This window comes from Nyctereutes procyonoides, unplaced genomic scaffold (genome assembly GCF_905146905.1).
Source record: "Nyctereutes procyonoides isolate TBG_1078 unplaced genomic scaffold, NYPRO_anot_genome, whole genome shotgun sequence".
In the NCBI taxonomy this organism is placed as follows: Eukaryota; Metazoa; Chordata; class Mammalia; order Carnivora; family Canidae; genus Nyctereutes; species Nyctereutes procyonoides.
Genome location: NW_026575126.1, coordinates 2,146,023 through 2,161,835, shown reverse-complemented (window position 1 = coordinate 2,161,835; position 15,813 = coordinate 2,146,023). Strand labels below are relative to the sequence as shown.

Genomic DNA, 15,813 nt, shown 5'->3' with positions numbered 1-15,813 from the left:
TTCTAGAAGAGTCACTCCGATCTTTGCCTTCACTGAACTTCACATGATGTTCTTGCTGTGTGTCTCCAAATTTCCCCATTTTTAAGGACGCCGATCATATTGGATTAGAGATCACTCTAACGACTTTTAACTTGATTACTTCTGCAATCTGCAGACCCTATCTCCAAAAGAATAGCCAAAACAATTTTGAAAAAGAATAAAATGTGAGTTGTCTATTCAGTTTCAATATTTACTGTATAGCTGTAGTAATCAAGATTGTGTGCTACAGGCTAAGGGATGAATATATAAACAACATAACAGAGAATCCAGAGATAGACCCTCATAAATATGCACACTAATTTTTTATAAAGATGCGATAACAGTTCAATGGAGGAAAGATAGCCTTTTCAACAAATGGACACCCAAAGGCAAAAAAAGAACCTCTACCTAAGTCCTGCAGTTCGTATAAAAATTAGTTGAAAAGGGTTCATGGACTTGAATCTACATATAAAATGTAAAACTATAAAACTTTTAGGAAATAAACAAAAAACCTTAGGGATATAGGTTTAAGCAAGGAGTTCTTAGACTTCACAAGCATGATGCGTGAAAAGAAAAATCAATGAATTAGACATCATGAAAAGTGAAGACTGTTTGCTCTCTGAAAGACTTAGTTAAAAGAAAAAAAAAACACAAGAACTTTTAAAACTCATCAGTAACGGAACAGGCCCATTAGAAGAGGGCAGAAGACACAGACATTTCGCCAGAGAGAATATGTAAATGGAACGTAAGCACATAAACAGTGTTGAGTCGTATTAACCATTCGGGAAAGGCAAATAAAACCACAGTATCACTTTACACTCCGAACAGAATGGCTAAGATAAAACGTGGGGACACCAAATGCTTGTGCAGATGTGGGAAAAGTGGAGCACTCAGTACGGGCCGAGTGTCTTTGCCGTAGCCCCGAACTAGAGGCAGCCAGCTGTTCGTTGCATGTTCTCTCTTCCACTCTTAACTGTGTTATAACTGATACTCCTGTTGTTGAGCCTGCTGGCTCCGCTCTGTTACCGTTCTGATAATCTCTCCAGGATTTGACTCTGTTGTGTGCAGTCCCCATCCCCGTGAATGATAGGTCGTCGTCTTCGGGTTTCCTCTGACTTCTTGGACAGAATTCTCTCTCGATCGTCTCCCTGCGTGTCTGCTCCTTCTGGAACGCGTCTCCTTTTACTCGTCAGCCTCCATGACATTCTCATCACATCTGCCCACACAGTGCGCGTCACCGCCCTGCTCACGACCTTCCACTGGTTCTCCTTTTCATCCAGAGAAATAGCCAAAGACTTGTTGACCTAAACCCCACCTGATCTGGGCGCCTGTCTCTCCTCCTCCTGTTCGTCTTCCTTTCACTCACCTGTCAGCCACACTGGCCTCTTAGCTGTTCCCAGGACACACGGGACACTGTCTTTTTTAGGGCTGTTGTACTTGTTCCCTCTGCTTGGGATTTTTTCCCTCTGGGCAGCTGTATGGTTCACGGCTCACGTCTTTGCTGGAAGGTCACTTAATTGAGGTTTTCTCATGACCACCCTGGTCAAGAGCTCCAACACGGAGACTCCTTTCTCCCCACCGTGCTTTACTACCTCTCTCTATATTCTTAGTCACACTCACTTTCACTTATTTCCCATGTCTCCCAACCAGGATATAATCTCCATCGATGAATGATTTTTTTTTTTTTTCTCCTGCTCACTTGTTTTTTCCCTTGTTGCCAATGGCTAAGATGGGTCATTAACTTTTTCTGAAGGAGTGTAAATATTTTAGGCTTTGCGAGCCATATGGTTTCTGTCACAACTACTTAATTCTTGGAAAACAAAAGCAGCCATAGACAGTAAGTAAATGCATGGCATCTAAGTTCCAATAAACTTTACTTAGGGACGTTGGAGTTTAAACTTCATGTAATTGTGTGGGTGTGTGTTTTTAACCATTACAAAATGTAGAATTATTTGTTATTTGTATTTCTTTTGTATTAGAATGAAGAGAAATCAGCTCAGGGTCCGAATAGTATATACACTATGATATGAATAGAAAAGATGCCAGAATGTGAAAAGTACAAATATATCTGTCTCTTGGCCCCAAGAAAAAGATAAGAGCCTGGGGGACTCTGTCTTAATAGGTTTAAGGTTGGGAAGCCACGAGAACCTGTATTTGTGATGTGATTTTTTTTTTTTTTTTTTTTTTTTTTAAGATTTTACTTATTTATAAATGAGAGAGAGAGAGGCAGAGACACAGGCAGAGGGAGAAGCAGGCCCCATGCAGGGAGCCTTACGTGGGACTCGATCCCGGGTCTCCAGGATCATGCCCTGGGCCGAAGGCGGCGCTAAACTGCTGAGCCACCCGGGCCGCCCTTGTGATGTGATTCTTGATGCCTTGGTGTGTCTCTCTCTCCACCAATACAAAGCCCTTCTCCGAAACAGACGCACCCACTGTTGGACACGTATTAGGACTCATCAGGTCCCGAGTATTCAGTGCTTCCTCACATTTAAGGGGCGTGGATATCTCGGATAGTATTTCTAGTCTGTAAATAGATAGACATTTTACAATGTTGTCATTGATCGTCCTCTCTAGATATTCCCGTGTTTCCTACGATCACAGCCACTGTGACTTTTCAGGAGTTTCGCTATGATGAATTTGATGGCTCCATCTTCACTATACCTGATGACTATAAGGAAGACCCGAGCCGTTTTCCTGATCTTTAGCTGACATGGAAAGTGATGTCCTCTCACAAGGAAATCCTGCACGCAGATACAGAGACCCAGAAGTGAATCCAAGTAGAAGGGACAGGTATTCTGAGAAGAAAAGGGAATTACATTGAGCCGACACATCAGTAATACGATACAATGAGATGGGCCTTTAAAAAGAATTTCGGCAAGTTTCCTGATGTGCCATTTTCAGTCTTTTTAAAAATATACATATTATAAGTGTAATAATAGTTTGACACCTTAATGACCCTGAGTACTTCTTATGTAAAACAGCTATAAGTGCTGTGATTTGTTTTTAAAGATTTTTACACTTCTTGTTGAAATATATATGCATATAAATATATCTATATCTATATCTATATCTAAAACACTCCTGGACCATTAACATAAATTAAATGTCTTAAGAGATATGAAGCCCTTTTAAACTTGTCATCTTATATTCAAGGTGACATTTATAAATATTCCTTCAAGCTTTGTTTTCATAAAATGTAAACTATGTAACATTATGTATAGTTCAGTAATTTGAATGTTTGTTCAGTATAATGAACTAGAAGGAATGCAGTTTTCTGTAGATGAATGAACCAAATGGTAACCATTAAACAATTGCATTTATATGTTGCAATACATTTCAGAAGGAGCGTTCACTCTGCAGGGAATAAGGTACCTCCTTTAGCACCTTAGTGCAATTCATTGTGGTGCTATTTGTTTTTACCTGAATTCTTTCTTCAATGGAAAATGTTTGTTACTAATCTTCCTTTCATAGAACCTCTATTTTTTCTTTTTTTTTTTCTTTTTTTCTAAACCTGAGTTTAAAAGTCCTTTTTGTGTTCATGATAAGGTATGGTCAGCATGCTTAAAGATATTCCTCTTCCAAATCTCAGCACTTTAAAAAAACTCCAAATTTTTAAACTCGCTTCCTAATAAGTGCACATCATTCTGATTATTGTTTGTTTTTAATGGAATATGGATGCATTCGTGTCAGTTTAAAAAAAAAAAAAAAAACCACCCACATACTTTGGACATCCCTACATACTTAATGCTTTCAAAGTAAGGTAAAAAAACATTTTATATGCTAACAGAATATATTTGTTACATGCTAAATTCCAGAAATGTACACAGGATTGACGATTCCTACTGTTTATTTTTTTAGGTCATGAGAAAATATTTATTGATTTTAATCTCCAAAGTGAAATCATGCATTACTCATTTTTGCATCTAAAATTTTTCATATTTATTCCAAGACGGTTTAAAGGTCCGAGACTGAAAATAAATTAGGGAGAATCATGTTCAACAGTCATAAAATGTCATGTTGTATTAAAGAGCTTAGCTAAAACATGTTTTTTAAATGTATCCTGATCAATGTGTCAGAATGCATCTGTCAAATTTTGTAGAGCGACCAATAGTCTGAACTTTTTCCAGGATTTTAAATAATTTGAATGAATTTAGAGACTTTTATTGAAGAGATGATTTATCTAAAAATCCAAAGCATCAACCATAAGAAAATTTTATAATAAACATCTATAAAGCTGCATCTTCCATGCTGAAACACGACATTGCCTATGTTGACATTTTATTACATTTTATAATGAAGTGATCATAGTCACCGATTCAAAGACCAATCACTCCCCCACCGTATGTGGGTCTGTCGAATTTTGTGGAAAGATCAGGTTTACGGACTAGAAGTTGATCCCTGTTATTTTGGGAAGGCTTGTTGATCAGGGGGCTCGGAGGTGGAGCCCTCCCGTGTGACGGCTCGGGCGGGCGTGCGGCGCGCGGGGCTGCGCGGCGGTGGCCGTGGTGGCCGCGGTGGCCGCGGTGGCCGCCGTGGCCCCGGGCCCTCCCCGGAGCGTGCCGTCCTGCAGGAAGGTGCTGCGGATCTTCTTGCACACGTGCGGGCGACCTGCAGCTTGGGGCTCGGGTTCCCCTCGGGTTCCGCGGAGCTGTGACTGGCCTGCTGGGTACACTGGAGGTAGGGAGACCACTGAAAACTTTCGCACTCGGATTTTGTTCTTAACTCCTCTCCTTTTCTTTCAGAAAGAGTAGTAGATTGTCCGTTCCAAAATGTCTTTGACCACAAAGGACAAGCAAATGTGTCTCTTACGATGGTGAAAACAAGGAGTCAATAAATGCAAATAAACTTTTCACGACATTAGACTTTTCAAAATGTGCCTTTTAATCCAGTTGTCGAGTGCAGCAGCGCTGTGCGCGCTGTGTCCCGGTGCCTGAAGCGCACCCCGCGAGCAGACCCAAAGACCCAAAGACCCAAACAAACACCCTACATTCTGATAGTCTCCCGTGGAAACCTAGGTTTTGCGGGAGTCCACGAAACCCCGCAAGCCTTCCATCGGCTGGAAGTGGGAGGCGGTAACGGAGGCGGTAACGGAGGCGGTAACGGGGTCGTCCTCGTCGTCCTCGGTATCCCTGCCCCTAGGACAGGCGTCCCTGCAGGACGCGATTCCTGTCCTCAGGGAGATGCTTCCCGAGACCCAGGTCCGTCCCCTCCGTCTGCACCTGTCGGGTGTCTCAGGGGCGGTGGTTGCGGGAGCACAGGTACAGGGGACGGTCTGGACGCCAGCTTCCCCTCGGGGAAGCGGAGACAGCGGCGGCGGGGGCGCGGCCGCCACCCCACCCCACCCCCACCCCCCCCCAGGCAGGAGGCTCCCGGAGGGGCCACTGGGGGCGGAGGCCCTGCCCCCGACGGGATCAGCACCCGTTTGTACTCGTGCGCATCCCGCATTCTCACACCGGAGGGGAATGTTAGAGGGTCATGAGAAAAGGAGCCTGCAGGTCCTGCTGGGGATGGAACTCTGCGGGGGTGGGGGTGGGGGTGCGGGTGGGGGTGCGGGAGGAGCTCTGGGGGGGGGTGTGGAGCCCTGGGGGAGCCTGGGGGATGGAGCCCCCGGGTGCAGCCGCTGCGTTCCAGCCGCGGGCCGGGCTCCCCGTCCTCGTCCCACGGACCCAAGGCGGGTGTCCCCGCGCCCGCTTCCCCGGCACCGTCCGTCCACACAGGGGCCCCGGGGGCACCGGCGAGGAGGCCACCGCCCCGGGCAGGGAGGGGGGCGCGAGGCCTGGACGCGGGGTGGCGCAGTCGCTCACCTGGGCAGCGGGGCGCTTTTGGACGGGCCGCCCCGAAGCCGCCGAGGTGGCCGCGCCCCAGGCCCCGCCCCCCGCCCTGGCCCTGGCCCAGCCGGGGGCGCCCCCACCCCCCACCCCGCCGGGGATGGGGGCGACGGACACCCACGTGGGAGCCCGGGACCTGGAAACGTCGCGGCCCAGCGCCTCGCTGCTCCGCCTGGAGGCCCCGGGGCCGGGGGGGTGGGGGTGGGGGGGGGTGGGAGGTGCTGGGGGTGCCGGGTCCTCAGCGTGACGGAGGGGCGGAGGGGAGGCTCAGGGCACCGTCTGGGACGACGCCCCCCCGCGGCCCGAGGCCCAGGGCGGCCGCACCGGGTGCGCCCCGCGAGCCCCTCTCCCCCCTCTCCCCCCGCAGGCGCAGCAAGTTCCCTTTGATAAGGCCGTTCCCGGCCCACCCCGTGCGGGGGGGGGGGGGGGGGGAGGGGGGGGCGGGGGCGGGTCTGGGGGTCGGTCCGCTCCGCTCCGCTCGCGCCCCTCGCGCCCCTCGGACCCCCGGGGTGCAGCCCAGGGCGTCAATAAACACAAATGCAGGTTTACAGGAGCATCAGCATAAGTTTAAGGGTTTTATTATCAAAGTCTTGTAAAACAATTTCAGAAACTGTACATCAACATGGCACAGACCGTAGCCTACTTTTGCTTTTACTGCACAAAAGTGAAGCTCGAAACTCCTGTAACTAAGAAAACAGTCGCCTAACTACTTTGCATTTAACATGGAATCACCGTGTGCGTAAGGTCACTACTGCAGTAACAGTAACACAAATTTATTGGTTTTATACAACTCGAGATCAAAAAGTACATTATCAAGTAGATTTGTCTTATTTTAAAAGCATGTGAAGGTCAATTTAAAATGCACTACCCCTTTTTTCCAACACTGAGATTAAAACAAATTAATAAAAGACTGGAAAACTGACAATCGGGACGAGAGAGAACTTCCTTTTGCAGATGGACTCAGGATAGGCAGACACGCGTGTTCACTGACGTCACGACGTGGAATAAATTATTTCAGGAAAACAAATTCCCAAACACCTTATGAAGAAGTATACGACTCTACTTCAAAATATGCTACTGACCCACTGCCGGAGGCCGCTTCCTCTGAAATCTGGTTTCTGTGATTGAAGCCTAATCAGCCATCAAAAAAAGGTTAGTGCATATATATAACCTTTCAGAGTTAAACAAAAGCCACGAAAATTCAGCCACGAGGCTTAAAGGATTATCTATTTCAACTGTTCATTTTCAGATGTAACTAGAAGAATGTTAATTTGTCATGTCAACAAACAAGACCGTAAGGAGATCCATCATGTTGGAGGATCTTAATGACATTTAGGATATTCCTGCCACAATTAACATGCAATCAGTGCATTCCCTACAGGGCTCTATTACGGCGATGAATCAAATTCTAGAAATACTATAAGTGAACTGACTTAATAAAGAGGATCATACGACAGAAACAATCCATGCCTGCTGGAGACGCATGCAGCTTTTCGTTGTGTTGTGAAGCAGCACCAGGACGGTACGACTGCTTGGTTACTCCATCAGATCTCACCACGTCAACAACTGGTGACTCGTGTATCGTTTTCTAGAAGCTTTGGGGTGTAAATGACTAGTATCACTATCAGGAGCTTTATGACCATTTGTAACTCAGAGCTGTGCACACCTAGGTCGGAGATGAACAGATACAGCGTTGAGGTCGCACGAGGAATGACACTGATGCATGTGTACAGGCGGGCGCCACGGGCCGGGCTCAGTCACTCATGTCCATGTCCTCTTCGTGATGGTCATCCCCATTCACTTTGGATTCCCGGAGGGCGTCGCCCGGCCCCTTCTCCACCGAGCACTCCTTCGTCTTAGGGGAGGTGGGTTCGGCTGCCTTCCTCTCCTCCTTCTTCTCCTTCTCGCTGTCGTAGCCCTGCTCCTCTTCGTCGTAATCCCGTGTGACCTGCTTTGCCAAGGAGAATAAAGAAGTAAACGTCTTTCCGGAAAGACCGGCTGGCAAGATCCCCCGCGCTCCCCCGAGCACCAGAGCAAACCCGTTTGTAAACCTACTTTGACGTCTTTGTCACTCTCCGACTTTCGTTCCCGGTCCTTCTCCTTGTCTTTACTTTTCTTCTTCTTGCTTGTTGATCGTTCCCGTTCATCTCTGCTTCTCTCTTTGTCTTTATCTTTCTTCTTCTCCTTTTTATGTCTAGGGGGACAGGGACGACACAGCCTCAAACCAACGCGCTCTACGCACCGCTCTCAGTTCCCTGCAAGTGCGGCCGCGCGGCCTGGGTCAGGGCACAGGGCACCGAGCCAAGGGGGGGGGGGGGGACGACGCGACGACGACACGGACCCGGGACCCGGGGCCCCAGCACCGAGACATCCTTACCTCCGAGGGGACGGCGAGCGCGACAGCTTTCTTTTAGGCGACCGAGGCTTTTTGGGAGACCGGGTGCCACTGCGACTCCGCCGCCGCCGCCTCTCTCTAGAAGCACAGACGCACAGACCACGCTCACACGCGGCCCCGCGCCTGCTCCTGCGGCCGCAGCTGCAGCTCGTTCGGGAAGGCGCTGTTCCTCCGTGCCCCCCCCAACCCCCCCCCCCCCGCCGGGCACACGCGGCCTCTCCTGCTTCGGGCGCTCGCCTCCGAGACCCGGGGACCCGCAGGGGGACCGGCACCGAGCGGAGGCACAGGGGGACCCCCGACTCCACTCGCCTGCTCAGGCTCCTCCTCGCCCTTCGCCCGGTGACCCCCCAGGCCCCCAGCTCTCGGGCTCCGTCACCCGGTCCCTGCGGCCCTGGACCCGCACAACCGCCCCCCAGGGCAACCCGGGCGGAGCGGGGTTCGCGCCTCTGCGGAGGCCGGAGGCGAGGCCGCGCCCAGGCCGCGCCGTGGTCCAGGGAGGACGCCTCCGAGGCCCCCGTGTCCCCGCGGGCCCCCGCCCTTAGCCCCGCTCCTCGGCCACCATCTAGCCGCCGCCTCGACCTGCCCCTTGTGGACACTTCACGGACGCTTCCCGCCAACGGGGTCGGCGCCACGCGGCCGGGGACAGGCGGCTGTCGCGCGTGCTGCCCCAGAGCCTCTAGGGGACACCTTCCCTCTGTGAACCGCTGAACGGTCCTCCCCGGAGGCCCGGACCCCTGTGGACCCGAGTTAGTTCACGGACACGCGGGCTGCTAGGACACTTGCGAAGACGAGTCCGTGTGGCCGCGGCGCTTTACACCCCCGGAGGGAACTACTGTGTCAAGAAATCCGGACTTTTTAAGGAATGGCCAAATGGGTTCCCAAAGCATCTGCCCCATTTTACGTTCCTACCAGCAACGCACAGAGTTCCAGCGTGTTCACATCCTCCCCAACCACTGGTTATCATCTTTTAAAAGAAACATCCCCATCCCCTTGTGGGATCGCCACATCTGACGTAAGCATGGAAGGCAACAGCAGGCCGCGCGGTGCTTCTGACCTGCACGCCCCTCAGCCCCTCACGACCCACTGGCACCTGGTCACGTCACGTCTAGAATCCTTCGCACCTTGTCCTAGTAACAAGGGCCTTACTAGTTTCTCTACGATTTGCAAGCACCTCCTAGCCCTCTGGGCCATCCCGACTTTCTTGATCGTGTTCTCTGACACACACGCCTTCAGGAGCGGTGATCTCCAATTTTTCTCTATTTCTCTTTCGTTGCCATCGAGGAACCCACTACCAAATGCAGGGCCATGAAGAGTTAATTCTATGTTTTCTTCTCGAGAGTTTCGGTCTGACGTTTATGTGCAGGTCTTTCATCCACTGAGCTGTCCTCTATAGAGCGTGAGCCTCCCAGTGAATCTGCACAATCAAGATACCACAACACAGCCCGGCAGCGCGACAGTGCAAGCGGGTGTGGAAGACGATGGAAGCAGGCGACGCTTCCTACAGGCGTCGGAACCACCTCAGGAGTGAAAAATACAGGTTCTGTGCAGTGAAGCTGCAACACCGAATCTCTCTCTCACTGTGGCACGATAAAGGACCCAGATGGGAACTTACATACAAGGCCTCTCATTTTATCAATAAACCGGTGTCTGCACGTGGGTATTTTAAACATGACGTAACGAAGTTAATAATGTAGCACCTCAGCGTATCTCAACCATTAAAACGTCACCGACGGACCGAATCAGGATGTGCCGTGTATTTGGCAAACCTAAAACCTGACCTCTGTTGAACTCCATGTCATTTCGAATAGAACGCTGGGAAACATGAAGCAAAAAACCCTTCGCATTATTCTTCACAAATGGCCTTTAAAAAACGTCGACGCTGACGTATGCACCTACGAACTGGAAACCATTTCATGCCCACGGCCCACGGCCCACGGCCCACGGATATTCTTGCGCAAGTTATAAAAGGTGCCAAGAACACAATACCACCCCCTCACCTGCTCGCACTTCTGGAACGTCTGGCTGTGCTGTAACTTTTTGGTGGTGTTTTGGAACGTTTCTTTTCTTTGTCTTCTTTCTTTTTGTCTCTAATAAACAAACACAATTTTAACGAACGCATTAAATTAACACAGCGCTGCAAGTAACACGGGCACAACGAGCTCCGCTGCCACTCTTGACGGAAGAATGACACCTCCTTACAGAAACGAGCTGAAGGGGCAGATCAGTGGGAAATAACTTAGAGACAAATTCCACTTCCTGCTGTTCCACGCAAACTTCTCTCCAATAGAGCAAAACAGACTATGCGGTGAAAAAATGATACCGGATGTTGTCCAATTTCCTGGTACGCTGGCAACAGACACCAACAGTTTTCACAACCATCTCCAGGCTCCTCAACGGCCCCTCTCCTCCCAGCTGGTCACCAGCTTCCCCATTCACACGGCCCTGCGTCCTCTACTCTCAGGCCCAAACCCACGAAGTGCTACCACGTCTGATCATCAATTACCAGTATTCTTCCCAAGCACATACCCCGCGCTGCTGCTGACCTTCACACCATGGACCACGCCCACCTTCTACACGTTCTGGGCTCTCCAAAGCTATCAGAAAAATACCCCATCACACTGGGCTGTTCCCACACATACCTCAGTTCTCAATCTTTCACATATTCTTGTACATTTACTTTTATTTCCTGCAGCATTTCCCCTAGATTACCCTTCTCCCCAAGATCCTGGGTAAAGGTAACCAACATATTTGTTGAATGGGAAGTCCTTCACCCACACCTATACCTATCCTCGACTCTAACGGCAGGGACTGGAAGTATCCCTCCATCCCTTTTCTTTTTTAAAGATTGTATTTATTGAGGAGAGAGAGAGAGAGAGAGAGAGAGAGAGAGAGAGAGAGAGGCAGAGACACAGGCAGAGGGAGAGGGAGAAGCAGGCTCCGTGCCGGGAGCCCGACGTGGGACTCGATCCCAGGACCCCGGGGTCACACCCTGGGCTGAAGGCAGATGTTCAACTGCTGAGCCCCCTGGGCCCCCCAGTATCCCTCATTCCTCTTGTTTTTCTAAGCCCTTCCCCTCTTTGGTCACCCTGCTTCCATGACTTACCCCCTACTCGTTCCAATTCTTTAATTTCTAGTTACTGTGATTAGAGTCGCCCTTAAGGAGACTCCCTCATGTTTCCCCAAACTGATCCTCTATCAGAAATCTTTTCAAAGTACACATTTGAAAGCAGTAACCCCCCATCCTGTGACTTCTCCGTCTGTTCCCACTGCCTCCTGGGGCAGGTACAGACTCCGCAGTGGCAACACCACGGCCTCCGGTTTGTCACCTGTCCCCCAACACCTCTTCGACCTCATCTAGCTTCCCCGGTGCTACTCGCTACCTGCCATTCCAGGTACTTAGGCTAACTCTGTAAACAACATCCTCTGCCTGCAGCCACGCTCCGAAGTGCAGTCAACCCCGTCAGAACGCAACCAACCACCAGGCACTTCTCAATCATCTTCCCAAACTACTAACAAGGAGCCTTCCTTGGTAATTACCTTGATCCCACTCGTATAAAAAAAGGCCCTTGAGGGAAAGCAAGCCCAACTCCTCCTTGTATGATACACGTTTCATTATTCAGCTTTGCTTAATCAATTGGATTAAGAGAACCCACTCTGTAAAATATAATAACTAAAAGCCTCCTCATGGCTGAATACTCAGCAGAGCTACCCCCAAAACTTTGTTCCCAGCTGACTTACATGCTCACCAAGAACAAATTTTTTTGGACTCTGATTATTTTTAATTACATAATTAAATATATAAACGGACAATAGACAGTATAAAAAGTCGCTTCTAGAAAATTAGGCAAATATTTTAGAAAGAAAGAGTTGCTAAAAAAAACACTAGCATTGTGCAATTGTACGTGTGCGACAACTATAAATGGGAAAAAAATAATAAAAGCCTAAGCCCTTTTTTTAAATTTATTTTTTAAATCTATTTTATTTATTTATTCATAGAGACAGAGAGAGAGAGAGAGGCAGAGACACAGGCAGAGGGAGAAGCAGGCTCCAGGCAGGGAGCCTGATGTGGGACTCGATCCCGGGTCTCCAGGATCACGCCCTGGGGCTGAAGGCAGACGCTAAACCCCTGAGCTACCCGGGCTGCCCCCTAAGCACTTTTTAAAAGTGACAGTTCTCTTGCCACTGTGAAGGTTGTTCAAGTGAAAATACAATGACATGGCAATTGTTACTCAAGACTACATATCAGGGATCCCTGGGTGGCTCAGCGGTTTGGCGCCTGCCTTCCACCCAGGGCGTGTCCTTGGGGTCCCAGGATCGAGTCCCATGTCGGGCTCCCAGAGGTGAGCCGGCTTCTCCCTCTGCCTATGCCTCTGCCTGCCTTTTCATGAATAAATAAATAAAATTTTAAAACAACAACAACAACAACAACAACAACAAAAAAGACTACATATTAATTGGGACCCCTGGGTGGCTCAGCAGTTGAGCGCCTGCCTTCAGCTCAGGGCGTGACCCCAGGGTCCTGGGATCGAGTCCCGCATTGGGCTCCCTGTAGGGAGCCTGCTTCTCCCCCTGCCTGGGTCTCTGCATCTCTCTGTGTCTCTCAGGAATAAATGAAAAAATCTTTGAAAAAAAAAAAAAAGAAAGAAAAAGACGGACTACCTATTATCTTAAAAGGGTTTGGCCCTATATGAAAGACCACTGCTGAAAGAGTGCATGTTTAACTCAAAATAAAATGTTAAGGTACGATGACTGTTTAATGAATCCTCAACTTTAACCTTCTAACTCATTCCAATCATGAGATAAGGAGACTGTCTTAAGCACGGCTCAGTGTTTACCATCTAGGAATGCTTAATGTTTATAAGGTGCCGATAACGGGATTTTTTAAAGGTGAATTAACGCATAGTTGTCTGCCATAAGCTTTCCAGCATATCAGGAGGAATGGTGGTAGCACTATAGCCTTAGCAGGGTTGAGTGGAAAGAAGGAAATGAAAGAAGGTAGTAGGTCACCTAAAAATTTTTACTACAAAGAAATCTTATGTAGGTTTTAAGCTATAAGGAGAAGTCTAAAGTTTACAAATTTGAAATAGTTCCTTTCTCCAATCTAACCCTAAGTCCTTTCATCAACTCTTTTGTCAGTAAGTAGCCCGTATTTAGGATCTTGGGAACTCTCAAATCTGTCTTCTCAACTAATGTCAATGGTCCACCGTACCTGGTTTTTGATGTGCTCCTTGACCTTCTACCTCTCTCTCTAGAATGAGATCTTCTCCGCCTTGGACTTTTGGATCGTCGCCGACTCCTTGACTTAGAATGTGATCTCCTTCTTGATCTGCTTCTTGACCGCCTAATAATGCAAAAGAAAGCCAATACACATTAATAAAGGTAGAAAGACTAGGTTTGTGACTGGCTCACTAGCATCAAATGATTCAGATATATGGGTTACCCATCAATAAGTGGGGGTAAATTTCAATCGGTTGCTGGTTATTATTTAGTCCATAAATAAAACTTTTTTTCTTAAGATTTTCGTATCTTGGAGTGACTGGAGGGGTGGGGGGTGGGGGTGGCAGGGGGCGGAATCTCAAGCAGATCCCGCAGCCAGATGGCAAGGCTTAATCCCAGAACCCTGAGATCGTGACCTGAGCGAGCCAAAACCAAGAGTCGGATGCTCGACTGACTGAGGCACCACCAAGGGGCCCCTAAAACATCTTTGATACCCTAGAAATGGATACTTAACACCTGGAATTTCTCACCTTTTAATCTTTTTACGCAACCTGCCAAAAGAGTCCTATGCCTCTGACATTACAACTCTGAACCTGAAAATCGTGCTAGAGAATGAAGGAAAATAAAAAGTATCGGATTCATTAGCAGCATCTTCCACAACTACATAGAATATATTAGCATGTGTATTATGGGATTCCTCACTACTGCAGGTTAAGTCTATTTATCAATACCAAACACTTATGTGTGCTTACTACATGCTTTAAATTATTCTCAGCATAAGTACTGACATAATAAATCATAATAAAGCATATTATTCCCATTCTATAAATGAAACCACTTAGTGTTGTTGCCTTCTACAATTTCTAGTTGTTCTCTGAAATACTATTTCACTTCTCTGATTTGTGATTTGAGAGAAAGCCAAGCAATGGAGCACGATATAGATCTATACAACTCAGCACAAACTGCTGCTTTTACTCTCATTTCCCTTCAAAACTGTCACTGCCTCTACATCATCACCTCTTTCCTGTCACATAACAGAAGCGTTTCTCTGCGCCCTCTCCCTACCTGTTTCCTCAATCCTGTACACGTTCTCTTCCAGGACTTCAGAAGCACAATTAACATTATGATGTTGTCACTAATCCTTTCGTTTTATTCTCTTTTAAGAATAATTAAAAATAAATCGCATCCTTTGCTTAAGACTTTTATCATTTAACTCCTAGGGACCATTGAACGTGCTTCTATGGGAAACTTCTATTATAGCCTAAAACTTTTCACATTCACTCTTTCAAGATGCCCAGAGGACAGACACTTTAAAAATGATAAAGATCTATATTCAAATCTCAGTTGCAAGCCAGCAAGTGGAGAGCATTCTTTGAGACTATTACTTCCACAAACAAAAACAGTATCATCTATATCAAAGTATTTGTTACTTAAAATGAAATTTAAAAGTTCATCTCAGTGCCTTAGTGTAAGTGCCCTTCTTTCCTCTTGCTAACGTCCTAATACGTCTGCTGTTGCCTCCTCCTCCTCTAAAAATCGCTGTTTCAAAACTCATCACTAGGGTCTTCCTGAATAAACTTCCATTTTAATCATCTATTTTTGACCATATTTGGAAACTACTAAAACAATCCCTTCTCAATAACATGTCTATAGCCTAGAAATTGTTCATGTAATGCTTACCTACTGTTCAGTAAGCTTCATAAAAATGGGCAGTAAATTTGTCTTATTCAACACTATACTTTTGAGTGATTACTATAGTGCCTGATTCTAGCAAAAGGTAAAAATTTTACCAGTATTATTTTGGGTGATATTGACTCTAAAATACCAGAATCATCAATTTCTTCTTAAAAATTAGAAAGATATTGGAAAATAAAAAATTGATGTTATCAGAATCAAGTATTACTCATCTTTTGAGGATTTTTGGCTTTAAGAAAACCTTAAACTGACAATCATTTTAAATAAACGGAGTAATTCATTTTTCCTACCTTTAATGTATATATAAAAAAAAAACAGATACAGAAACTACAAATCATAAGCACATTCTTAGAATGTCTTCCTAAATAATTAATAATGTAAAATAGTTTCAAATACCTAATAAGCAGAGGTACCGCATCCATCTGTTCACTATAAGGTCCTGAAAGTTATTCTTTTAAGAGTAATGTGCTGCAGAACTACTTTAACACACTTACTAGCTTACAGTAGTTCTTAGAAAAATCAGAGAAATATATGAAATTAGCATATTAAAAAGTTTGTTGAAAGTACGTAATTTTACGAGCCAAGATGCTTAAGATAATACTGCTCATAGGGCAGCCCCGGTGGCGCAGCGGTTTAGCGCCGCCTGCAGCCCAGGGCGTG

General features: G+C 47.2%; 2 protein-coding genes across 13 annotated transcripts in view; one reads left to right on the top strand and one right to left on the bottom strand.

Annotated features, from left to right (window-relative positions):
• ANKRD13C (ankyrin repeat domain 13C) overlaps positions 1-4,257 on the top strand; it is an 88,517-nt gene extending 84,260 nt beyond the window's left edge. For 2 of the 3 annotated variants that reach the window (XM_055339429.1, XM_055339427.1), the window contains one exon: positions 2,593-4,257. In XM_055339429.1, the coding sequence (XP_055195404.1) occupies positions 2,593-2,723 (131 nt within the window). In that variant the 3' untranslated portion in view covers positions 2,724-4,257. The remainder of the gene's footprint in view (positions 1-2,592) is intronic. The other variant, XM_055339428.1, reaches the window with a different exon arrangement.
• A 2,151-nt stretch (positions 4,258-6,408) lies between these two features.
• The window catches only part of SRSF11 (serine and arginine rich splicing factor 11), a 42,019-nt gene continuing 32,614 nt past the window's right edge, over positions 6,409-15,813 (bottom strand). For 9 of the 10 annotated variants that reach the window (XM_055339418.1, XM_055339417.1, XM_055339419.1 and 6 more), the window contains 5 exons: positions 13,451-13,582; positions 10,239-10,328; positions 8,224-8,319; positions 7,902-8,040; positions 6,409-7,797 (listed from right to left, as the gene is read on the bottom strand). In XM_055339418.1, coding sequence (XP_055195393.1) covers positions 7,600-7,797; positions 7,902-8,040; positions 8,224-8,319; positions 10,239-10,328; positions 13,451-13,582 — 655 coding nt within the window. In that variant the 3' untranslated portion in view covers positions 6,409-7,599. The remainder of the gene's footprint in view (positions 7,798-7,901; positions 8,041-8,223; positions 8,320-10,238; positions 10,329-13,450; positions 13,583-15,813) is intronic. The other variant, XM_055339420.1, reaches the window with a different exon arrangement.